Source organism: Vombatus ursinus, unplaced genomic scaffold (assembly GCF_900497805.2).
Source record: "Vombatus ursinus unplaced genomic scaffold, bare-nosed wombat genome assembly UNPS02014799.1, whole genome shotgun sequence".
Taxonomy (NCBI): Eukaryota; Metazoa; Chordata; class Mammalia; order Diprotodontia; family Vombatidae; genus Vombatus; species Vombatus ursinus.
Window position 1 is genome coordinate 48,165,107 of NW_020954577.1, and position 26,776 is coordinate 48,191,882.

The 26,776-nt window shown below is 43.5% G+C and overlaps 1 protein-coding gene across 2 annotated transcripts in view; it reads right to left on the reverse strand.

The window, feature by feature from the left end:
* Positions 1–1,266: 1,266 nt before the first annotated feature.
* The window catches only part of LOC114050683 (cyclic AMP-responsive element-binding protein 5), a 487,545-nt gene continuing 462,035 nt past the window's right edge, over positions 1,267–26,776 (reverse strand). For both annotated transcript variants that reach the window (XM_027872543.1, XM_027872544.1), the window contains 4 exons: positions 25,219–25,542; positions 17,100–17,327; positions 5,813–5,921; positions 1,267–3,345 (listed from right to left, as the gene is read on the reverse strand). In XM_027872543.1, the coding sequence (XP_027728344.1) occupies positions 3,182–3,345; positions 5,813–5,921; positions 17,100–17,327; positions 25,219–25,542 (825 nt within the window). In that variant the 3' untranslated portion in view covers positions 1,267–3,181. The remainder of the gene's footprint in view (positions 3,346–5,812; positions 5,922–17,099; positions 17,328–25,218; positions 25,543–26,776) is intronic.

Here is a 26,776-nt window from a genome sequence, read left to right on the forward strand (position 1 = left end):
ACACACCATCAGGTATACCTATCTGTGTTACTGTTAGTGCCCATCGAATAAGGCATGGGAGGCCCTGTCAAAGTTCCCAGGTAGCCTGGCAGGGATCTTTAACAGAGATGCTGTTGATAATGAATAAACTACATTTGGATGAAGAAAAGCAGTTTTGTAAACTCTTTCTCTTGGCCTCTAGTCAGGAGGTGCTCTTGGGAAAATGAGATTTAGTTCACGGATGAGATGGCTTTCAAAAGGAATAGGAGGGAGGCGGGGCTAGAGACGCAAGGAAGAGAGGAGAATGTCATCACCCTATGTGTTGAGACACACTGAACAGAAAGACTTAGAGGGCAGGGACTGTTTTAGGAAAGGAAGAGTATTCCATGATGTTTTACTTGAAGTGTTCAGTAGCCAACTTGGTCCAGTCAGTGAAATACCCCGTATCGCTTTGCCCAGCATTGGGTTTGGCCAGGGAGCCATCCATTCTGTTCAGCATCTCCAGAAGTCCTGACAAGTCCCCTGACATCTTTTATTGCCTGTATTTCCCCATTGCTAATGAATACACCTAAAGGCCCTTGGTCTGGAAAGAAGACAGTTTATTCTAATTATACGTTTAGGCTGCTTTGCTACCGTGTGGTTGGCTTGGCCTGCTTAGCATAAAAAACAGACATAATTGAGCTATATAGAATGCCCATCAGTCAGGCTGTCACGTTGCTGAATTAAGAAAAACTCAGGCAAGTTCTTAACCGTCAGAGGCTTTCAGCTTAACGGCGAAATATATCAATTAAGAGGCTGAACAAAAAGGAAAACTCAACCTTGATTTAGTGACATGTCACTCCCTGGGCTTTTTGACATTAGCAGTACAGTTTTAGAAGTCTGTTTCATTAAGAACTATATAGACAGGAAAACGAGAAAAGTTTTGTTTTGCTTGTGTGTGTCTCCCCCTTTGAAAAAAAATTATCAAAAAAATCATAAAATGAACACTGCAGCAGCCCATCTCCCCCTCCGATCCTCTCTCCCTACTTTTAGGACAGATGGTGAAGTCCTAAGAAAGGAATTTTTGATGAAAAATACCTCCTCTTTTCAAAGCTAAGATACAAACGACATGTTTCTTCCCAAACTAGCCCTTTGAGTGCTTTCTTGGGAGGTAAAAATCAAGCAAACCCATCCAGTTGTTATCTGTGGAGCACTTTTTAAAAATGAACTATAGATTCAGTATTTAAAATACTTTAAAATTATATGTTTGTCTAAAATATAATAAAATCCTTTACATTTATTTTTTTCTTAATTTTTTTTTTTTGGTTCTTAGACTATATAATCAAGTCATGAGTTACATGGTACACTCAAAACCTTCTGAAAGCAGTTGCATACATGGCAAGAGTTGTTGGGGAAAAATATCAATAAAGAGTTAAGTGTAGTACATAAACTGTCTTTAAAATGATGACTTGTGATCCTCATACTTTTCTTTTTTTCTTCCAAAGAGGCTCTATTCACTCTGAGAGAGAGAGAGAGAGAGAGAGAAAGTAAGGAAAAGGGGGGGGGGGGAACTTACATTCATCACTTGGGGAACTTTTGAGAAAAACTATAGTGCTGATCTTTAGAAGGCAATAAACTCACAGACCCCCCCCCCAAATGGAAATGAAACACAACACCTATTGAAAAAGAATCGTGACCAGTTAGTGCCACTGAGTAGCTTATTTCAAAGAGACCAGCCTTGATTCGTTGGGCAACATCGAAAGGTGCAATTTCACACTAATCATCAAGATAAGAAATTGAGAAATCATTTTGGGTTCAGCCGAGAACCTTCTTTGCCATTCTCCTGGTATAACTGCCTTGGAGCCAAAGGCTACTTTCCATGTGATGGGAGGGTAGGAAAAGCACCTGTGGAAACACTGTTTTTGTCCAGGACTTAATGCTATTCTTCCTTTGCCCATCAGGATGGTGAAGTCGGTTTCACAGGCTTAAAACGAAAAATAAATCTCAGGCTATTAGCAGTCGATGATGGAACGACGTAACGTGTGTAGTGAATAGAGCCCCTCTGAATTATTATATAGTACATGGATTTTCAATGTTACAGACAGGCCATATAAAACCCATTGTAATTCAAGGGTGTGATGTTATTACCCGTATCGGGCATTAACTCACAATGCAGGCTTGAACAAAGCTCCCTTTCCCAATGTCCCCACAGCTGCCTGTCAATAGCATATCACCTGTGGTGAGGCTGCCTCTAACTTGCTCTGTTTATTAAAAACATTAAATCAGGCACACGAAACATCTCCTGGTTTCTATTTTGTAAAAACCGAGAGCTTAAATGAACCCCAGCTGTGGGTGAAGGGCTATTGAAAGCCAGGGCTAGCCCATCGTTCTGAGAAGTAAGTTGTTTTAAAAACAACTTTTTTTTTTTGTTTTTGCTCATAGAGGGGAGAAAAGGGGGTGGGGAAGGGAGGACAAGTAGGTGGAAATGAGAAAAAAGGGGATGTAGAGGAAAGGAGAAATGTCATTGGTGAAACAGGGAAGGACAAAGGATAAACTTGCTAGGGAGAAAATGAGAAAGTTCAAGCCAAGGGAATGAAAAGAAAGAAGAGGGGTAGACATGTTAGAGAGAAATTTTTTGTCAGTTTTATTTTATTCACTTTGTTCAGACATCCATGTATTATATAATTTTCTAAAAGAAAAAAGAAAAAAAACCCAACAACAACAGCAGCCGTGAAAATATTCTAAATATACCTTGGGAATCTGGGGATGTCACGAGGCCAACTCTTCCATGTTGGCTATGATGCTTTCCCCCAGATGTACCCCCCCAGTTACCTCGGTAGGAATTTCAGTGGATTATCCCATTGGGCCCACCGTTGGAGTTGACCCACTTTCTTGATCTGAGGCCCTGGGGTTAGACTGAAGCCACGGCTATGTACAGAAAGAGGTCATTTTATCAATGAATAACTGGTACCAGAAAGTCGAAGAAAGCACCAAAGTGTTTCCCAAGCAGATAGCATATTAATTGCATAACTCCCTTTTTTTATAACTAAGTATAAAAGACACGTTTCAATAATAACTATAAAAATGAATGAAAGCCAGTCTTGGAAGGGCTTGAGGAGTTTTCCAGGTTTGAGTTAATTCTAAAAATGCCCTTAGCAGAAAAAGGATGCTCTCGAGGAGGCTGGCACTGCTTGTCTCTGGAGCAACGGGGGAGCCGGAAGTCTTAAAGGATGGGGTTCAGGTCTGTTCTGTGAGAGGCGAGCTGGCTGAGAGTGGAGCTTCCGACGACCTCGCTGACCGATGAGGAAGTAGTGATGGTATTGTGTTGAATGACCTGCTGCTGGGAGCAAGCTGGGACAGGGCTGGCCGGAGGGCTGCTCTCGGGACCTGGGGGAAACACACGCATATGCATACCCCAATGTAATGTGGTATTCTTGTATGGACTTGCAGACTGCTTAGAGAATCACTTAGAGAAACATTTTTTAAAATTGGTGTATGTGAATTTCTCAACACTTTCTCTTGGAAGGAAGTAGAAACTCTGTTTCCAAATTCCTTTTCCAGAGCTGTGCCTTAATAATGTTAATAATAATGATGATGGCAGAGTCAATGAGCAGGTAGTGAGCTAGCTTCACTAAAAGTCAGAAGAGACCTGGGTTTAAGTCCTGCCCCTGAGACACTCCAATTGTAACACTATGGGCAAGTCAGTTAAGCTCTCAGTGCCCCCAAACACCGTGTTTTACATTATCAATGCTAATTATTATTATTATGAGGACCTAGAAGTGGGACCTTGGTCAAGATATTTAAGCCATCTTCGCCTCAATTTTCCTCAACTGTAAAATGAGGGGATCATCATCAGATGACCTCCAGTTTTAAATCTACGATCTCGTGACCATAACTAGAAGTCACATCTCCTCATTTTACAATCCCACCTTCTCTGAGTGACCAAAGAGGAAGTCCCTTCACTTTTCCACACCTCAGGCAGTTCTGTAAGACTCTAAATTACAGAGGAGGGACACCTGCAGCTTGGAGAATGGGATCTTAGAGCTAGAGGAACCTCAGCACTACCCCACCCAGTTTTTTCATTTGATAGGTGAGTCACTGGGGGTGGGGTGGGGATGTCACTGAGCTAGTAAGTGACAGCGTCAAGATTTGAATCCAGGTCTTCTGATACCAAATCCAAGACCCCTTCTATTGTGCTAGGCTGCCTCCCATGCTGAAAGTTCCCCAAACCACGAAATCATAGGTTCAGGTTAAAAAGAAAACAACAAAGCAAAACAGAAACATCTGTTTGCTCATTTATTTTGAACCAAGTCTGTGATTTTATCCCAGCTCCCTTCAACAAAGATCAGAACCTGACCTGCAACTTACAGTCTTAGAGAGTTGCCTGGGCATCAAGGAGTTAAATAACTTGTCCACAGTCACCTATCAGGTGTCAGACTCGAACCCAACCTTTCCTGATGCCGAGGCCAGCCCTCTCTCCACTAGTCCATGCCCATCGAGCATTGAAGTCTATACGAGAGTTTTCCTCCCAACACCCCTTCGATGTAGGGGGTGAGATCCAAGTTTAAAATGCCAACAAACCCATGCTTTCTTCATGATCAAAATGGTACATGGAAAAAAAAATCTTTTATACAAACTTGTCTCTTAGTTACGTACAGACAGTCAAGTATGTTACCAAGACGGGAGGAGGACCCACATGAGGTAGGAATATTGTAGCTGCTCAATATGAAGAACTCATCCGAAAACATGCTGATATTAAACCATTACCCTCTGACCTTTGCCCTGCCCCCAGTCAATGTTAACTTTGCCATTGGAGAAAATAAAGTCTTAGGAAAGTAGAGAGCTTGAAGGGATCTCAGAGGTCAGCCAGACTAGTGGTGTCATACTTGAGTAGAAAAGGGAGCCACTAAACTGGACATAAGGACCTCTGCCTGCAGCCTTTTATAGACATAGAAAACCACATATTAACATTATCTATATTCTATTGTATTTTATTTGTTTTGTTAAATATTCACCAATACATTTTAATCTGGTTCAGGTACTCAGGAGTGTTGGAGCCTCTAATCTGACATCTATAATCTAGACCAGAAACCTCAATTTAAAGATGAAAACAGAGGCCCTGAAAGATTGACTTGCTTAAGGTTATACAGGCAGTAAGCAGAAAAGACCGGATTTGAATCCAGGCCAGCTGACTCCATAGATAACATTCTTTCCATTGTACCACAGAGAGAAGTCTGAAGGAACTCAATTGGGCTGTGAGGAGGTGGGGAGCCCAGGTAGGAAATGGGTTCAGGTCCTAGCCACCCGCTGGGCATGTGGGTCCTGCTTCCTCTATCCAAAGTTACTCAGTTCTCTAATTTATGTTGAAGCCTCTGAAGGACTAGGTAGGAAACAGCGGTAGCTATGGCAAAAAGACCTCCTTCCCATAGGGGCTTCAGAATAAGGGAACTCAGCTGTAAATGTGGTTCCCATTTCCATCTTTCCATCTTTCCTGGAGAACTTTAAGCTGTTTGAAGCCAGAGCAACATCTGGAAGGGTTGGCAGTCCATTGGCAACTGAGTGTTTCTCTACTGGCCACACAAGAGAATGGAAGCTGGGTGGGATTTCCCAACTTGGATTTTCAAGGTAAACTCCGCCAGACCTATGGGGAGAGGGGCCAAGATTCCCACCAGTGTTCTGGCACATGAAGAAGGCTTCACCAGGGTGGAATGGTCTGACTACACCCCATCTTGAGCTTGGCCTCTATATGGATAGGAAAATTTATTTTTTGAGTCCCTTTTTGAGAAGACTGAGCTACAAAAAGCTGAGTCTAAAATGAGACAAGTCAGAAAAAGAAAATAAGCCAGTTACTTACTTAGATAGCCTTGTGACTCTTTCTGCATGGCGGTTATTGGGCAGTCTTTATGTGTTAACAGCAACTGTTTCAGTTGGGCTACCTCATTTTTCAACATGGAAACTTCATTCTGGAAAGAAAATGAGTCAGAGTCTTATTGGAAAGACCAGTGAAAGCATGCCCCAAGCAAGCAAGCTTCTGCATTCTGTGTTTTGTTTTGCTTTTACTACATAGGATTTGAGTGATGGAGGCTGATTGAGGAAAGCAACTCGGCAACTAGAGGTCATAGGAAAACAGGCTTTTCATCCATCGGCTTGCCTTTCCACTCAAATAAGCTTATTAGTTTTTCCCTGTACATGTGTCTTTTTGGTCTTTAATGCCTGGATTGCACTCCCTCCTCACCTCTGCCTCATGGAACCCAGGTCTCCCTTCAAAGCACAGCTCAAGTGGGCTACCTCCCACATATGGCCTTTCTAGATAATGATTATTACATATTAATCTTATTAACATAATTATCAATTAAAATTATTAATAATGACTCACCATTATTAATCTTATTACTAATTCTTAATCTTATCACTTACATTAGTAATCTTATTACTAATTCTTGTTTCTATAGTGCTTTGAGGTTTGCAAAGCACTTTACAAATATCATCCCATTTGGTTCACACAGAAAGCCTGTGATATAGGTGCTATTATTATCCCCATTTTACAGATGAGGAAATTGAGGATGATTAAGTGATTTATCAAGGGACCCATAGCTAGTAAATGTCTGAGTCAGGATTCAAACTTAGGTATTCAAGTCAACCAATTAATAAACATTTACCAAGTGCCTACTATGTGCCAGGCACTGTGTTAAGCATCGGGGATAAAAAAGAGAAACAACAGAGTCCTTGCCCTCAAGGAGCTTATACTCTAAAGGGGGAGATGCCATGCAGACAAATATCTATACACAAGCTTGTACAGGCTAGATATGAAATGAGTATCACATTATCCTCTGTGTTTCCTGGATACCACAGTGATGTTATTGTTTTATGCCTCTTGAAATTACTTTGCATTTATGAAAATTGATCTTTCCTTGTGCACATGTTATCTCTACTGAATGGAATGTAAGCTCTCCAAGGGAAGGGGATATTTCATTTTTGACTTTGTATCTCCAGGGCTTAGTTCAGGGCCTAGAATTTAATAAATGCTTTGCTGAATTAAATACAGTCTTTCCAAAACCTCATCTATGTGAGATGGGTTTTTATCAGACAGGGTGAACTACAAGGAGGCCTCCACACTCTCCGGACAGCGGCTCATCCGGCATCATCACTAATTTGCCTTTATTCCACTGGCTTTACACGTCCCTATTGGTGTTAATGACTGAAGAGGTGAGTGGGAGGGCAGAGAACAGAATTTGGATGAGTGATGTGTCTTGGTTGGTGGCCTTCAAACTGACAAGTGCAGGGGAGAACTCGCCTCATTAATTCACCATCAGATCTCCAAGTCAGAAGCAAGAAATATGTACTACTCTGGTTGAAAGGAATGTTGCAATCAGTCTGATCTCCAATCAGTAGGCAGACTGAGGCTGCTCAGGGCTAATCTCAGCCTACCTACCGGAGCCGTCAGGCCAGCACGTTAAGGCAAAAGGAGGGGAAACATTTAACTCGATGAAGCAAATGCAGGAGGTTGACCCATCACTCCCCCATTTCCCCTCAAAATAATGATTGTGGTATGTCTAATGTCTGGCACATAGTAGGTGCTTAATAAATACCTGTTGATCGATTGGGATTTTTTTTGCTTGATTTACTCAAATAAATTACTTCAACTTTCACTATGCCTGGGTGAATTGAGCTTAAATGGTGACCCATAAAGGAAAAGCATGTTCTTCATTTTTTAAAAGATTTGTTGGCATCCTTGGTATCTTAGAAACAGGCAATGGTAACAGAGGGCTGAACCAAGGTGCTTCCACTTGATAAAAATTAACTTCAAACTGGACAATATTTTGGATAATTCTGCCTTGCAATCATGACAAATGATTGCCTTATCGTTGGCTAATGTCCATTCACAATTTGCTAAAAACAATGGCCCACATGAACTTGAACAATTTTCCTCCTGAAAATAATACCCATAAAGCATGGGTTTATTTTGGTTATTTTGGGTTTGTTTGTTTTTTTGAGTCTGGGTCTCCCTATCTAGCTTAGACTGGAAGTGAGGCAGCCATTCACAGGCTGGATCCCACTGCCAATGGGCATGGAGGCTCTGACCTTCTCCAAGTCTGATCTGGGCCAGCCTGTCTCTCCTTAGGCAGCCTGGTAGCTCCTTCCACCCCCATCCAATTCCCCACAGGCTTCATATTGGTACCAGACTTAATGAAGACACCTGACTGACTTTTAGCCTTATTGCAGCTCAGAATTTCTGAGCTCAATCAATCCACCAGCATCAGCCTCCCTAGTAGCAGGAATTCTAGGTGTGCCATATCCCACCTGGCCCAGAGAATGAGTTTTAATATGGTGGTCACTGCATTCTCTCTATATTGCTTCTTTTTGTATCCCCATGGCTTAGCATAGTGCCTGTACACAGTAGACACTCCATAAATGCTTATTGACTGACTGACTTCCAATAGGAACTTGGCTCTCCAGCCACTTATCTTACTAATAAAATAGGCTTATTTTGATCCCTAAAGCTATATTTCATTTTTATGCTTATCTTTTTAAAAAAGTCTTGTTCCAATGTTATCAGCAAAAAAAAAATTGGTTACATTCTCTGATGTTAACTACTCCAATATGCCAATCAATGAAACTTCTAACATTATACTTTATACTTATACATTATACTTCTTCCTGAAAAGCTTTCAAAGTTAACAACTGGATGCCCAAAATAACTATTTGACAATGAAGAAAAAATCATCTGATTACATATGGAAATTGTTCTTCTGATTGGAAGCAGCTCACAAAAGGAGGTTGGGCTGACCCAAAATAGGGATGATTAAAGAATGTCCCACCAGGCCCCCTGACCTCCAAACTGACATTTAACAATTTTAGTGAAATTTGGGAAAAGCCAATTTCATGTACGTGAAGATTCTTTTTGCCTTGGAGAGCACGGTTCCTCTCTCTACTTTAACCTTTTCTCTCCCTAGGAAGTCTGCCTCATCTTTTTCTCACTGATCCCTTTTCAAAATAATAGCATAAGCCCTTGAAAAACTCACTTTTCAGACCAGACTTAGATGTGATATGATTCTTGGTCACACAAAATGTTCTTATTAAGTGATCAAGGATAAAGAAAAGATGAGAGGCAGCCTAGGAGCTGGGGAAAGTGCTAAGGCTTTGGAGTCTGGGGCTTACTTGGGTTTGAATCCTAACTCTGACATTTCCTTCTTGTTAAGTGACTTGGGACAAATCGGTTATCTTTTCTGGGCCTCAATTTCCTGGTCAATAAAATGGAATCTTTCCAGCTGTAAATGCATGATCCTTAGCAGCTCCAAATCTACGCTCTCTCGATAGCAACACCCACCACATACTTTGTAGAAGGCATAAAGTAATTAAGTTTGTCAAAAATCACAAAAACAGATATTCAGACTCTAATTCGAAGCTTATAGATTCAGATAACAGAAGATAATTCTTAAGAAAAGGTCAAAGGCTCCCCTAGTCTGTAGTGTGCGACGAACAGTAATTAGCCAGGTTTACTATGGAAGAGTGGCCTTTCTTCATCTCCCCAGGTACTTGGTGACTTGTTTACGTGACTTGACCTGGGAACCAACATTCACCAGGTCTATAAACTAGAATCCCTGCTTTCCCCCACCAGAGAGAGGGAAGAATAGGAGGGATGACAAGGGGAGAAAGAGGAAGAAAGAGAGAAGGGGCAGGGAGAGGGAGAAGGAAAGGGGGGGGAGGAGAGAGAGAGCACGCATTCTGCTCTCTCTGGTGGTTTAGGAGTGTCGGAATTCATTTCCATTTATTCTTCCTGAGTCACACCCTCTCTGTTCAATGTTCACTCAGAATTGTTGATTGCCCCTTCCTTAAGAAAACAGCTCTGAATTCCGTTGTTTGGGCTGCGTTTTGGAGCTGGCTGGCTCCCTCCTTTGGCACACCCTGACCCATTTTACAGTAAGATTTTTGCTTCCTTGAGAGCTGCTGCAAGCAGCCAAATCGCCTCAATGAGCAACATTACGTGCTCTCCTGACCCAGCACCAAAGTCTTATCTGAAATATGGTACACTTACGGAGTGTTTCCATGTGCTGATCCCAAAACACCTGATAAACGAGCCTGTCATCTCTCATGTTACAAGCCAGGAAACTGAGACCCAAAGAGGTGAAATCAAGGATGATGGAAAATTCAGGGAACAAACTGATGCCCTGACAAGTGAGCCTCATGTCCTCATGGAGATGCACATCTGTTCACATAAATGTTTTATTTCACAGTTAAAGGCTGGCTGCCAGATAACATCCCCAGTAGAGGAGAATCACTAGCATGTCACACCTGCACATCTCACTCTTCAAGGGGCAGGAGTTAAGGAAGGTCCAATGTTCAAGAAATGCATGGGGCAATCTGTAGTGACAGTAAGCCTGGTAGAGGGGATGGAGCACAGGCTGGCAAGGCAGGAGATCCTTCTTACCTACTCTTATCCAAGTTTCTTCACTTATGAAATGGGGCTCACAGGGACTGTAGTCCCTTCTCATAAAAGAGCATAAAATCATAGATTGGACACGGGGAAGGATTGTTAGTGATGCAAGTGAGGCAATAAAGGCACAAAAAAGTCGTTCCACCAGGTCACATAGCCAGTAGGAGTCTGAAGTGGGATCTGAACTCAAGTCTTTGTGACCCCAAATCTAGTTCCTTTTTCCACTCCACCAACCAACCTTCATTCCAGGATATGAAGTATTTTGTCAACTTAAAGCACCATAGAAACATGCTATTCTTCTTCTTCTTCTTCTTCTTATTATTATTATTATTATAGTACACAGAGGATCAGGAAACCTGACTTCCGGTCCTCTCTCTTCCCCTAACTCACTGTGTGGCCCTAAGCCAGTCAATCCTGTCCTGTCTGATGCCTCGAGGGAAGGGGCTGCCTCCCCATTTTATCTGCATCCCCAACGCATACAAGAGCTACTCAAGAAATCCTTGTCCATTGGACATGCAAGGCTCTCTCTACCTCCAATGTCTCTCCCACCAAATTACCTTGTATTTCTTTTGAATGCATTTGAATATACTTAGAGGTATACATGTTTTGTTTTGTTTTTCTTTCCCTGAAACAATGTAATCTCCTTGAGGGTGAGGAGATCACATTATAGTGGAGAGGGCTCTTGGACACAGGAAGAACTGGGGACAAGTCACACTTTAGAGTCTAAGGCCTGCTAGACACTATCGACATGATCATGAGGAAGACATTCAGCCCCTCTGTGCCTCAGTTTCCTCATATTTAAATGAAAGGGATGGACTCAGTAGCATCTAACATATCCTTCTAGTCCTAAATTTATGATCCTATGACTTTCTTTTTTTTTTGTATCAACTGTACCTAGCACATAGTAGGCTCTTAATAATTATTTAAATATTAACTAGTTAATTAATATTAACAAATCCTTACTGATCACCATTGAACTATATAATCTCTAAGGTCTATTTTGGCTTATAAATTTGGTCTCCATTTTTGTGAACAAAGTCTTCTGTCTTGTTTGTCTTTGTATGCTGACACCTAACACAACTCCTGGCACATAGTAGGCACTTCATAAATGTTTTTTACTTTGGTTCGTTATGGTCATTAAACAACGAAACTCATGTGGTTTTCTTCCGTGTGAATTTCAGAAGTCACAATGTCAAAGAACCAGGACTGGAAGTGACCATCTCCTCTGTCTAGATCACTCCTTCCATCCATTTCCATTTAATAGGTGAGGAAATTGGGGTCAAAGAGGAGATGCTAAAAAAATCGGCAATTGCTTTTTTGACAACCAACAGTCAACATGGTTGAAAGAAGGAACCCGCCCTGGAGCTAAGAGCAGGAAACAGAAAACTCAGGCACTGTCTTTGCCAAGAACACCCCAAAATGGGGCCATGGAGAGTGGAACACACCTGAAAATGACTCACCAACAACAGTGTGTTGGGGAGGGCCTTTCCTAGTCAGACTTCTCTTATTTCATGAACCGCGCTCAAAAACACTCTCTCTATCCCTATGTCCACCTGTGAAAGTATAGAAGAAGAGTCAAATATTGACAAAGGTATCTTGAGCCGGGTTGCAGTGGCTTTGAATGGGCAGGAGCTCAGTTTGAACCCGGCTCTCCCACTATTATTATGAAACAGAGAAGGTTGTGAGTAATCATAGCTGAGACTGGGACACCTCATAAGGCAAGGCTGCCTATGTGGCTCTGGATGAATCACTTCACCTTGCTAAGCCTCAGTTTTCTCATCTGTAAAATGAACAGGTTATGAATCAATGACCCTAAGATCCCAATTATATTCATGAGCAAAATTAATGACTAGCGCTGATAGAATCTCCTGCTAATAGGAGCCCTTTCACTATGGGCTTTTGAAACCATTTGGGGATTGTCATTGCAAAGCTGGCAGTCATTTGCCTATGCTCCTTGGAAGGGTAGAGGGTCTCTGGACACATCGACTCAGCCCAGAAGGCGGCCCCAGTTCGGAGGTGCATGCCCATGGAGAGACATAGATTTAACTACAAGGTTCATGAGGCAACATTCAAATACACTTCTAATAGTGTGGCCAGCAATTGGGGGATTTTCTGATGTCATCTGTGAAGGGACACAGCCAAAGTGTTCCTGGGAGTTAGCAAAATTCTGTGCCAAAAATTTAATTATGACAATGAGCCGCAGAATGTAGGCATGTCTTTGTTGATTAGCTGAGGGCGAGTTGGGTTCATTCAGAATCAGGGGACCTTCAATTTGTCGGGGGATGGCTCCCATCTGGCTGGTGGTTTTGCCAAATCCCAAACCTGGGCTCTTGTGTCTAAAATTTCAGCATCTCCTTGGACCACATGTCTTTGCATTTAGATTTAAAAAAAAAAAGTCAATTATTGTTATGAATGGCCAGATGATCCCATCATCCCTAAACCTAGAGATCCACTGAGAATCACATTGACCTTTGATAAATCTTGAGGTATGTCAATTAATCTCTGAGACAAAAGAGAAAAAAAAGGGGGGGGAGGGCTTCCTTCTCTCATCTGCAAGGCTGAGGCTTGCTGAAAAAGGGAAAAAGGAATGCACAGTGTATAGAAGGGGGAGTGGGGAAACCTTCATCTAAGTTACAGATTTAGAGCGAGGATCTTAGAGGTCATCTGGTCAAAGGTCCCCCACCTCTCACTTTTAGATAAGGAAACACAGGCCCAGAAGGGGCATGACTGACTTACATTCATATACTTCTAGATTTAGACCTGGGGGGGACCTCTGAGGTGGATCTAGTCACAATCTCTTCATTTTATGATTGAGGACATTGAAGCCCAGAGTAGTGAAAGTGACTTCTGTTCATACACTTAGAGCAGGAGGGGATCTTGGAGAAGATCCAGGCTAAGCCTGCCATTTTGCATTTGGGGAAACTGAGGCTGAGAGTGGGTAAGGGTTCATGGTCCTGCAGGGAGTAAGGCAAGAAGTGACAGAGCTGGGATTTGATTCCAGGTCCTCTGACTTCAAATTCAGCCTATTTCTACCACACCACCCTTGTTCGGTATAATGGCTAGAGGGTTGGACTTGAGAGTTAGAAAGATCTGCATTCAAATCCTGCTTCAGATATTTATTAGCCATGTGACCCTGAGCAGGTCACCTAAGCACTCTCAGCTTCAGTTTCCTCATCTGCAAAATAGAAAAAATAAGAATACCTGCCTCACAAGGGGTTTTTGTTGTTGCTGGGTTTTTGTTTTTGTGTTTTGTTTTGTTTTGTTTTTGGTGAGGATTTGATGAGATAATACATGTAAGTACTTTTTGTTCAGTTCAGTGGTTTTCAGTCATGTCCAACTCTCTGTGACCCACTTGGGTTGGGTTTTTTTTTCAAAGATATTGGAATGATTTGCCATTTCCTTCTGCAGCTCATTTTACAGATGAGGAAATTGAGGTAAACAGAGTGAAGTGACTGATTCAAGATCACACAGCTAGTCAGTCTATGACTAAGTCACAGTCACAGTCAGACTGGGTCTGGCTAAGTGCTACAGAAATATGATCTCATTATTATTGCTTTGCTATTAACTGTGTGACCCAGGAGAAGTCCCTCCAGAAATACAGATTTCCTCACTTGGACCACGTGGGTTGGGATGAAGCAGGTGAGACCCATCACCTCGGAGAGCTCCCCCAACCCTAACAGTCCACATGGACCTGTGCACATCATCCAGGGATCATCCCTGGGGACCTGCTCTAGGCGGGTAGTGGAGAGTAGGGCCTGGGATGCCGTCTTATTTACTTAGGACAGGTTGTTCCAGCTGCAGATGGTGAATGCCCTGACCTGACCATAAGGTTCTTGGTTGGAAAATAACTCGCCAGTGGCAGGAGGCCATCTAGACCTTGGCTCCCCAGGCTGGCTGGAGTTTGTTTGCTTAGCACCTTCCCCTTTGGTTTATTTAACATTTGGATCTCAGGGCTGGTCCCTGGAGAGAGACACCTTTGCTTCTTACAAAGGTCCAGTGAGAGGGAAAGGGTCACACAGAGGTACCAGGATGGACGGCGTCTCTACCATCCACAACAATATATCTCAAGGCTAAATACTAAGCAAGATGGGCCACATTGGCTGGGTGTGATTCCCATTCCCATTAGACTAACTGGGAGGAAGATGAAGAACTTAGTATTTACTCTGTGTGTGTGTGTGTGTGTGTGTGTGTGTGTGTGTAAGCGTGTGTGTGTTGTAGAGGTCTTATTTAACAAGAAGGGATATTTGTGTATACTTTAATGTTTTTCCACCTTGGGAGACTGGAGTCCTAGGACCTCCTTTCCTTCACTGATTTGGCTCTAAAAGTTTTTTTAAATTAGTGGACTGGGTCAAATGAAGGACATATGAGTTGTACATGCTGGCTAAAAATGCATACTAAAACACTAGTGTCAAGTAACAAGTATATTTAGAAATCAACAGCTCCTTTCTCCCTTTCCCTCTTTTCACATCTCTCCTTCCCTCTCCTGCCAGTTTGACACTCAGCGCATTTTGCTCTGAGGAATTCCAGGTATGGAAATCTCCTTCACCAACGTAGTTTGGCTACTCTCTGCAATGTAAGATCATAGTATTTAGATCTAGAAGGGGCCTTTAAGAAAATCTCCTCCTTTTACAAATGAGGAAGCTGATGCCTGGAGACATAAAGTAACTTACCCAGCGTCAACCAGCTGCCAAGTGGTGTAATCAGGATGTGAACCCAGGTCTTTGGATGTCAATTCTGACATTTGGGGCCAAGCAATATTTTTGTCAGTAACCTATAACTTGGTCCTTTGGGGCATCTCCTGATATACAATCTCCTACCAATGCAAATGGTAACACAGAGTATGGGAGGCTGCCTGCAGCACTAAAGTAATTAGTCTAGGGTCACACTGATGGGTGCCAGAGTTGGGATTGGAACCCAGCCCTTCCTAATTTCAAGATCAGCCCTCTAGCTACTATACCACAATGTCTCACATGACATTCATGCCCTAGAAAAATCTGTGAGGACTCATTTTAGTAGAAACTCAATAAGTTTTTCATTTGATAGATGAGGAATCTGAGACCTAGAGAGATGATGTGACGTCTTCTCATCTTGTAGACGTATTCTACATAAAAACTGGTCTATTTATGCTAGTCTAATTGCCTTGATTTAAGTCCATGTACATCATGAAGCCTGCTGGAGTATTGTGGGGTGCCCTCATGCTCTCTTCCCCATATTTTCCACCTTTCCCATCACTCTTCTGGGGACCACTTTCTTTTTTTTTTTCTTTCTTTTTTTTTTTGTAAAGTGGTTCCCATGAAAGGCACATGTAAAGAAAGAAAAAATATGAAGACAGACTGAGATTTGACCTGGGTTGGGGTGGGGCATCAGAAGACAGAAACCCTGAGTTCACAGAACCATAGAACCTCCACATCGTATGGGTTGGCCTCAATGGCCTCTGAGACCCTGCCCAACTCTGAGGTTCAGGGATTTGATGATTTTGTGAAAGAGAACTCCCGAGGTGGCGGCGTCTAAGCATTCTGTGCAGGAATTCCCAGTCAGTGGTCATCCTGCCTCTGCCTGAAGACCTCACACAAGAGGGGATGTCCCTCCCTCCCACTCAGCTCCCCACATGAGGAAGCTTCTTTTTACACGGCGCGCCTAAGCCTGGCCTTCTTCATCTTCCTACTCTGCTCCTACTTCTGCCTTCTAGGGGAGGGGCCAAGCAGAAGAAAAGGATTCCTGCCGCTAACATTTTCTCCCTTCGTGACCTTGGGCAAATCAGCTCCTCTCTCCAGGTTCTCATTTCCTTCTATCTCCCACTTGGGTATGAGATGGGGCCATGTGGAAGGGCCCTCCCAACTCAAAATCCTTTGAAATCACATCAATCCGTCTCCTGTGGCAATCCCCATTTTAACCAAAGAAAAACTGTGACTGTTCACTATAAGCAAAAGGGGGCAGGGGAAGAAAACCCCAAAGAAGTACCAGTGACTCAATCCTGCCTGTGATCTCATCCCAGTGTTTTGCTGGTGAATCGATCTGAAACCATGTGGTTTCTTTCTGTCAGACTGAGGCCACGTTCTGTAGGAGTCTTGTCTGAAGCTCCTCTCCTCACAAGTGATAATATTTCTGCCTCCTCAAATTAGTTTGTATTTACTTTGCCTATAGTTTGTACATATATACATAGTGTGTGAATGATATATACATATATACACACTATACATGTATGCATATATGTATATATGTGTGTATATATATATATATATATATACACACATATACATATATCCACCTATCTATTGTTTCTTCCCTGTAGAGTGTAAGCTCCCTGAGGGCAAGGACTGTTTTCATTCCTTGCCTTTCTATTCTCAGTGCCTAGCATAGTATAGTTTACAAATAGTAGGCACTTAATATTTATTGAATTGAATTAGTATCTTTTTTAAAGCATCTAGATCTGCTCCACTATCTGAATAAAATATCCGCCAGTACACCTGGCAAGAGGGGGAAATGGCATGCGCCCTCTGATTTTGCCAGATCCCACTTCAATGACTCCCTGGCAAGGAGTCGAGGGCAGCAGCTATGGATTAAAGACCTCATAGATGGTGCCTATGTTTTTGCTGGCATCCCAGAGCGCCACGTTTGTGCTTAGGTCAACCAGCGCCTGTGGGTTCCCCAGTGCCCAGTTTACACAGGGCCTTTGTGTGGCGGCAGCAGAGCCAGGGGCCCGCACCTGAAGCTGCATGTTTGTCTGGGTGAGTTCTTCCGCTTTTTTTTCCAGTGACATCACCCAGACCTTCCTCTTCTGTCTACAGCGGGTAGCAGCAGCCCGGTTCCTTTCCAGAAACTTCCTCCGCCTCTCGTCTGGGTCCTCGTCCACCACCCTTCGCCGACGCCCCCCGGTTGGCTGGGGCGGCTGTATCGTCTGGGTGGGCTGCATCTGCTGTGTCGCTGGTGAAACCTGCCCAGGGTTGGAAAAGGGAAGGGAGAAGGATGAGCAAACAAGCCCGAGCTGGGGAGGAGAGGCAGGGGACCAGGGGTCTGACACCTCAGTTGATCGAATGAGCTCTTCCAGGCATTTGAGAAAACAGACAAAGACACATCTGGCAACCTGGGGGTCTTTAGCCCTGTTCAAGGCTCAGATCTAATGCTGTCCAATTCCCCATATTGCTCCTGCTCCCCTCCCCAACTACTTTGTCCTTACTTCACATGCATTTCATATTCACTTACTTACACCTTATTCTCCTCCAGGAAAATGTAAGCTACTTGAAGGCAGAACCTATTCTCATTCGGGTGTTTGTATGAACAGCTTCTGAGATTCTGGCTCAGAGAAGGCCTTTAACAAATGTTTGTGACCTTGAACGGAATTGGCATCATTCTTTTGAACTCATCACCTGAATCTGTTCCTCTTGGTAACTCACTCAATCGGGATTAATTAAGTGCCCACTGTACGTGGGGCTCTGTGCTGGACACCTACAAATAGGATATATTCCCTGCTCTCGAGGAGCTGACATTTAAGTGAAGGAGGCAATAGATACACACACAGGAAAGGACCGGGTAAACTTTTTGGGGGGGGGGGGGGGGGGGGGGAAAGATAGGAGAAAGGTAGCAATTCAGTGACTTTGCCAGATCTGACTTCAGGAGAAAAATACTGGCTCTGGAGTCAAAGGACCTGGGTTTGAATCTTGCCTCTGAAGCTTCCTTAGGTGTGTGACTTTGGGGAAATCATGACATCCCCATGGGTCTCAGTTTCTTCCTATGTAAAATGAGGGGGTTGGAGCAGATGGCTTCTGGGGTTCCTTCCAGCTCTCCATCTAGAGTCCTGTGACCATTGTGGAGGCTCTGGGGAATGCTCTTCTCATGCCTTCTAACCTTCTAAGGCACTCAGAGAAAATTCTGCCCTAACCCCTTTCCCCCAACAGGGGGATTGAAAATGTTTCATTTAAGTTGAATTTGAAAACAAATAAACAATGTGGTAAAAAAAAGAAGAGAGAGAGGTTAGGTTTGTGGTCTGAACTTTGATGACAGATCTCAGCCATCTGGGAAGAGTTCGCCTAGGAACAGTCAGTCCGCCGCTTCCCCGAGACTCACGTTGGAGAACTGATCGCACAGTAACAGAACCCAAGATGAGTCTGGTATGGCCTTCACTGCCTCAGGGGTCTGAGCACAAGGAGGCAGACGGTCTCCGGCAAGACACGGGTACCCGTCCGGCTTTGGAGCCCTTCCTTAGCATCCCTAACATCCAGATATTGTTTCAAGGTTTGCAAAGCACAGTAAGCTCTGCTGAAATGTTGGCAAATTGCTTTACATAAATCTTCTCCCCCCAGCTTCACTCTATAGTGACTGGAAGCCCTTCCTGCAGGAGGGATGGTGTTCACTGTCTCTGAGAACAATCTGCGAACAAATGAGAAGCGTTAGGGTGGAGAAAATAGAGAACTGGGGCTTCAAAGTTGGGAAAGACCCGGGTTCAGATCCTGTCTCCAGCTGTGTGGCTCAGGGAAAGTACCTTCCCATGTCTGATCCTCAGTTTTCTCACTTGTAAAATGGGCTAATAAAGCATCTGCCTCATGGATTTGTTGTGGAAATTGAATGAAATGAAGTCATACACATAAAATGCCTTGATAATGACAACAGCAAAGGGTTGGGGGCATTGCTACACTTCTGGTGTCTGAGAATAAGGATACTGTTTACATCAGAGATGTCTGCTGTCTCAGTGGGTCAGATGCGCCATGGCCCATGGTGTCATTGGGTCCCTGGTGTCTCCCAGCGCTGTTTAGACTGTGCTCGACCAGGTCTCCTCAAGACTCAGAGACATTTCGAAGTCCAGCCACCTCCTACATTGCTGCCTTTGCCCTCCTTCCCTACACAGGGAGATCTCGTGAGACCCTCAGATCTGTTCTCGTGGGCTTGGACACCTGACCCCTCCCCCTATGCACTTTGCTCCTTCTCTTTTTTTCACTCACAGGAAAAAACAAGTTCATTTCTCAGTCACTCAGATTTACAGCTGTAATCTCCATGAAGACATTTTATTAGAGACTCTTTGCCTGTGTGAGTACTAGGCAGAAAGTCTAAGAAATGGAACCCAATGGCCTGCCTCTCCAATGTTCCCTGGCACAGAATTAGCACTTAGTATATGTTTGTTGACCGAGTGACTGACTGATGGGTTCTCATCAGCATGGCTAGAGTCATCATGCTAATGGCTATAGGTTGACATCGTGAAGGATGACGGATGGATGGTGATATAGTTTGACCCCAAACTCTATCAGACTTTCTGTGGATTTCTGTGTGAGCTGACTTTTATATAATGCAAAAGAGTTCCTCAAAGCCACTTATTGGTGACTTCATAACACCCACCAGCCTCCTAATGCCTGTTAGTGAGAAAACAGATGCACTGTCTAAAGCCTTGGTCCCTCTAGGGACCATCGAGGTAACCAGCCCTGTTATGGGGAAAGACTGAGTGCTCATCACTTCAGAGGCCTAGTGCCGGAGCCAAACCACCCACTCCAAGGCAAAACATCTCCGCAGAGAACATGATGAACTGCCCGGCTATTTGTGCTTTTATCCAAATCCTTTTCCTGTGTGAAATAAAACATGAACTCATATTCATATTTGGGGGACCAGGCTTAGCAAAATGGTGAGGTTGGCAAAGTGGATTTTAGGTTTCCCTCCATCTGCCTTTCAGGGCCTCCCTTCCAGGACCTTCCACCAGCCCTTCATCTGTCTAGGTGGTCAGTTCCCCTTCCTCCCTCTCCCCCTTTCCCCTCTCCCACCCCTCAATGCTTTAAGCTGAAGACGTGAGTTATGTTAGAATGTCAGACCTACGGCAGGGCCAGTAGAGAGATGGTATTCAACAGGGGGAGCCCTCCCCATGTTCCTGCCTTTGTAAAGTCTCTTTGCTGCCCTGGAAGACAAGCAGACAAGCCAAGCCTTGCGGATGGCCAGGACGAATGTTACAAGAACAGGTCTGTATGTCAGAGGGTCAGCTCCTAATCTGGGCTTTGCCCTTGCTGCCTGTTTGACCTTGGGCAAATCACTCTTCTCTGTAGAATGGAGACTGGACTGGAATATCTTGGAGGTCACTTCCAGACTGAATCCTAAGATCCCTCTCCTCAGCCAGGAGAGATTACAAATACAAATCCAAGACAGGTCTTTATGTTCCCATCACTCTGTGCTCCCTGCTACTGAAGTCTCTAAGATTTTGATCCTTTTCAAACTTTTAAAAAATCAGAATCATGAAATTAATCTTCATAAAAGTTTAAGTTAATTTATCTCGACAAACACTGAGTCCTGTTTTGTAGGTTAAAAGTACCAGGTTGTTCTCAGGCAGGTATTTCTAATATTTTATATATGTGTCATGGATCCCTGGCAATCCCAACCCTATGGATCCCCTCTCAACATTTTAAAATAAATTTTAAAGTAACATATTTAAATAATGGAAAGAAATATTAAATTTAAGTTTAAGGTTCTGAGGTCATTAATCCTACTCATGACCTTGGTCTCTTGCCCCACACCCAGACCTTGCCCCATTGTTTTATCTCTAATAGCTTCCGTATCTCCTTCTCTACTGGCTCCTTCCCTTCTGGCTAGAAGCAAGTCAAAGCCTCCTGAATCCTAAAAGCAAATCCCTACCATCAACCTTGCCACTTTCTCACGCTATCATTCGGTATCTCATCTTGCTTTCCTTGTTAAAATTCTAGAAAGAGGAGTCTCCCCAGGGTGCCTCCATTTTCTCAACACCCATTTGTTCCTCCGCCTCCCAATCTTATCATTTGAGTGGCTATATGAAGGATGGAGAAGGGGAAGGCTGGAGGTTAGGACAGGGGTACAAAAATCTTCCAGGCAAGAGTTAGAAAGGACCTGAACTAGGAGCCTGGCCATGTGAGCGGAGAGGATGGTATTGCTGTAAGAGATATTGTGACATGGGAGTCACCATGTGTGTTAAATGTTTATGGGATTTAATTAGATAAGGATGGAGAAATGTTGAAGGAAAAGGAAGAAAGATAAGATTTTGACATTGAGATTTTGAGCTTGAGGGATAGAGAGGATGATGGTGCCATTAATAGAAAAAGGGAAGTTGGGAGGAAAGGGATGTTTATGGGGGAGATAACAAGACTAATTTTGGATATGTTGAACCTGAGTAGCTAGGGAAGAGACGTCTTATAGACAGTTGGAACAATGTGACTGTAATTCAGGGGGAGAGACTGACATAGATTTCAATCAATCAGCAAGTGTTTAGGAAGGTTTTACTATGTGCCAGGCTCTCTTCTAGGCACTGGGGATACAAATCAAACAGTCCTGATTCTTAAGACAAATCATATTGGGAGTCATCTGCCCAGAGGTGATAACTGAAGTCATAAGAGTGAATGACATCAGAAAAAAGAGAGAAGAGAAGAAAGCTCAGGACACCATATTGAGGGACACTCACATTTCTTAGTCAGAGGAAGAAAGATGAACTATCAGATACTGAGAAACAACAGTCATACCAAATCATGGAAACCTTGGGAGACCTGATTGTCCAAATGGAGGGAGTGGTTAATAGTATTAAATCCAAATGGTAAAAAAAAAAAATGAGGAAAGAGGAAAAAACCACCTTGATAGGGCACATACAAGGCTGCTGGTGACCTTGGAGAAAGAAATTTCAGCAGGGAGGTAAGGACAGAAGCCAAATTATGGGAAGTTGAAGAGATGGGAGGTAATGAAGAGTGGTCTCGGATTGTAATCTGTTCTCTCTAGAAACTGAGGAGTGAAGGAGAATAGATATAGAATGATAGCTTTGGGGGGACGTCAGAAGGGAAGAGAAGGAGTTTTATTACTTTGTAGGATGAGAAATCTTAACACATTCGCAGGCAGAGTGGAAGGAGAAGAGAGTGGCTGAAGACATGAGAGTTATCGAATCAATGACACTAAGAACTGAACGAGAGGAGAAGGGATAGGATTGGGGATTCAAGTAGGAACGTTACTTGGCTGAGATGTTGACTGCAGGGAACAAAGAGTGGCTAAGTAAAGACATACCAGAGAGACTCTTGAGGTATGGAGGAGAGGAGAGAGGGAGCTCAGGACAAGTAACTCCAATCTTAGGTTAAAGATGGAAGCAAAAGTTTTCTTCTGAGTGAAAGGGATAGATAATGGGGAGATTTGAAAGAACCATTGTCTGACTTTGATAAGGAATCATCGGAGTTGGGGATCTCATTGCCACATCCAGTTCATGGGATCATAGATTGAAAGGTCATTGAGAATAACCCCCTTAGGTCACATATGCAGAAACTGAGGCTCAGAGAGGTTATCTGAGGTGCCCAGTGTCACACAGGGAAGAAGCTGAAGAAATAGGGATTTGAACCTAGGTCTTCTCCCTCCAAATCCGGCACTCTTTCCCCTCTATCACACTCAGAGAGCTTATGGCTTTATCTAATCCAGGCCCTGGACTCCTGGGGAACCCCAACCTCTGTCTGTTTGGGTTCAGAAATCAATAAAATCAGTTGCCATGAGAAGATCTGAAATGTCCCAGTGGTATCTAGGGACATGGTCCAAATGGCTCTCTTGGTCAGATCTTCACAGGATCCTGACCTCAACTCTTTCTGGGACTGTGTAAGTAGGAAAAAATGCTTCATCCAACTAATTACATCGGCAATTAACTAATTGCATTTACAATTGGCCACTTATTGTCTTGAAACTGAAATGGAGGGCAATTGACTAATGGCTAATGAGCTAATGAGTGTCTTTAAAGATGAGAAGGACTGCTGAACTTGTTTGTGGAGTAACTCACCACTGAAGGCTAAGAACCTAACATTCTTCTTTTATTTAGAGAGGAAATAAATAAATACACCGACTTGCCTCCTCAGCTATTTTCTTATTACTCTCCTTGCCTCAAGTCTTCACTTGGGAACAAGGGCTGGAATTCTGGTGCCATCTTTGACCTAGAACTTGGCTTCCCCTCCCACTCTTGATGAAATTGGTCCCTGCCCCACATTTGGGTAAAGGGCCCTTTAGTTAAAGGGTCCCGTATTTTGTTCATGGTGATACTTCCTGAGGCATTGTCAAACGACACTGTGTCACTATCCAGAAAAATGTCAGCTCCTTGGGAACTTCCTTCAGTCAATCAACGGACCCATCCACGACAACTTGTTAAGTGCTTGCTCTGTGCTGGGCACAGCACTTTGTTGTTCAGTCATTTTCAGTTGTATCTAATTCTTCGTGACCCCATTTGGGTGGTTTGCCATTTCCTTCTCCAGATCATTTTACAGATGAGGAAACTGAGGCAAACAGGGTTACGTGACTTGATAGGAAGTGTCTAAGGTGAGATTTGAACTCAGGGATTCCTGACTTTAGGCCCAGTGCTCTATCCACTGTACCAGATAATTGTTCCCAGCTATATCCCAGACCCTAGCCCAGTGCCTGGCATACCGGAGGCATCTGATCGACGCTTGTGGAATTTGGATTAGAGTACAGTTCAGAATGGCTCGCCATGCATGCAGAGCTCCCTCCCTCCATCCATGATGACTTTATGTCTTCCTTATTTTCCCATTATCCCTTCAGGGGAAGCTAAACTGGCCTCTTTAACATCTCATTCTACACCTGGGCTTTGGATCATATAAGAACATAGGATTTAGACCTAGAACATCTATAATCATAGGTGTGGAACTGGAAGTGATCTCAAATGCAATCTAGTCCCCAGTCCATCCCCATTTTACAAGTGAGAAAATGGAGGTTCAGGGATGGTAACTGCCTTGCCCAGGGTCACATCAATAATAGGAGTCAGAGGTAGAACTCGAGCTCAGATCCACTTATGCCAGAACCAGGGCTCTTAGCATCATCGAGGGGCAGCCCCTTGGGTTACAGAGGAAAAAATTTCATTTGAATTGGTCCTTTACAGTCCTGGGATATCTTTCTTCTCCTTCTCTCATGTTAAACCCAAATGGCAGAAAAATCTAAGCGAGTTCTCCCTTGGCCCAGAGCGCATCTGGCTCCCAACCCCATTCCCCTACTGTTTTTAGAGGGGTACATTTTCATTGGTTACTCCAAAGATTGCTCAGAGAGGTAGGTCAATATTATAATTCATTTCAATTTTACAAGTGACCCAAATAGGCCCCCAAGGCATTAAGTCGGTTGTTGGCCGGCATCTAGTTAACGGCACACCTGGTCAAACCAAAACTCATATTCGCCAAGTTTCGGGTTCCTAGTCATAGACTCACTCATTTGGAGTTGGAATGGAACTCAGTGACCATTTATTCCAGCACTTTCATTTTATAAATGAGAGAACTGAGGCTCACAGAGTTTGTCACTTGTACAAGGTCATATAGGCATGATGTCACAGAGTTGGGATTCCAACTCAGGTCACAGGACCATAGATGTAAAATGGAGGGGGCAGGCAAAGTCAACAAGGCAAATCTGCTTATTTTACAGGTGAGGAAACTGAGGCTGAGAGGTAAACAGAGGTCACATAGGTAGTGACCAGTGGAACTGGAATTCAAACCCAGGACCTCTGATTCAAGTCTAATGTTCCTTCCACAGCCCCACACTGCCTAAGTGTCCTTATTATTCTTTTCAGGCCACCCTCTTTCTCACTGGTACTATCTTTGTATTTGAATTTTGTTACAGATTGGAGGTCAGCCTTGATTTCTGACAGTTGTGGCTGTATTTGCCCCCCAGACCTGGGGTCTGAATTTAAAATCAGTCACCACTTGCTAATGTCCAGAAACAATGCAATGATGGGATTGAAGTACCTATGTCCTCCCAGAAAGCTAGCTCAATGGGCCAGCGCCGGAGGGGGCTGGAGACGAGCTGCTAATGATGGCTTTAACAACTGCTTTGCTAATGAAAAGTAGAAAGCCCTCTGGATGGCTCACTCAACTTACCTGTGCTTGGCCGCCCGTGTGCAGGGGAGGGTGTGGCGAGGTCTGGTGGTGTGCCGGGTGCGCATGGAGGTGGGAGTGATGATGTGGGTGGTTCTGCTGGTGATGGGCTTGCGGATGAGGGTGGTGGGCAGGGTGCTGGTGCTGGTGCTGGTGTGGGTACGGGTGATGGGGTGGCAGCGTCTGGTGCTGATGTGGGTGCGAGTGCAGGTGATGGTGCGGCGTCTGGTCTTGGCGAGAGCCCATCATTTCCATCATATGTCCCATGCTGTTCATGTTTCCATTGGACATGGCCGCAGGGTGGTGAGTCAGAGCTGCCTTCAGCCTCTAGAACAAAGCAAGCAGAGAGGGGGAAACTGAGACCAGTAATGGAAATCCAGGCAGGTGAATCTATGTGACTTCAGTTCTATTTAATTCAACAAGCATTTAGTAAACACCTTCTGGATGTCAGGCATTGTGCTAAGCAGCTAGGTGTTGGAGATAGAAATAAAATAAAAAAATGAAATAGTGCCTTCCCTCAAGAAGATTACATTCTATAAAAGGAGGGGGAAAGGGGGAAGTAGAGAAAACATGTATACAGTTAAGGAAATGCAAAATCCATACAACAATGGGGGAGACAGGGAATCAAAATGACTCATATTGACAGTGGCATTTTTGTAGCACTTCAAGGCTTTACATTCATTATCTCATTTGAGCTTCACAACAACGCTCTGAGGATAGTATCACAGATGTTATCATACCCATTTTACAGATGAGGAACCTAATGCCCAGAGAACTGAAATGATGTTTGTAACCACCCAGCTAGTGTCTTCAAACCTTTCTGACTACATTTCCAACACTTTAGACTCAGTATATGTTTTGAGGGTCTTCATAACCTGTTCCCAGCCTACCTTTCTAGCCCTGATGAACTCTGCTTGCCTTCCCACACTCTGTGATCCAGACCCACTGGCCTTCTCTCTGTTCTTATCTCATGCCCATTTCCCGCCCTGTGCCTTCGCACAGAGGATCCTTCTCTTCCTTTAGGATGCAGCTCAAACATCACCTTTACAGGAAGCCTTCTCTCACTCCCTGCAACTGCTAGTGTCCTCCTCCTAAACTACTTAATGACTTTGTATATGCTTGTACTTACTAACTTTATACATATGCTATGTTTGCATATATGTGTATGTATAGTATAAATATATGTACATATATGTATACATTTAGAATATGTATAAAGTTAATATATAACTAAAGTGAATATAAAAGTGCATACATATGTGTATACACACATATGCATATATACACATACATACACATATTTACAGGCATACTTCATTTTATTGTGCTTTGCGGATATTGTATTTTTTACAAATTGAACGGCAACCGTACGTCGAGCAAGTCATTTGGTGCCATTTTTCTAACAGCACGTGCTCACCTTGTGTCTCTGGGTCACATTTTGGTAATTCTCACAATATCTTAAACGTTTTCATCATTATTATATCTGTTACAGCAATCCGGGATCTGGGATCCTCGATGTTACTATTGTCATTATTCTGGAGTGACATGAACAGCACCCATA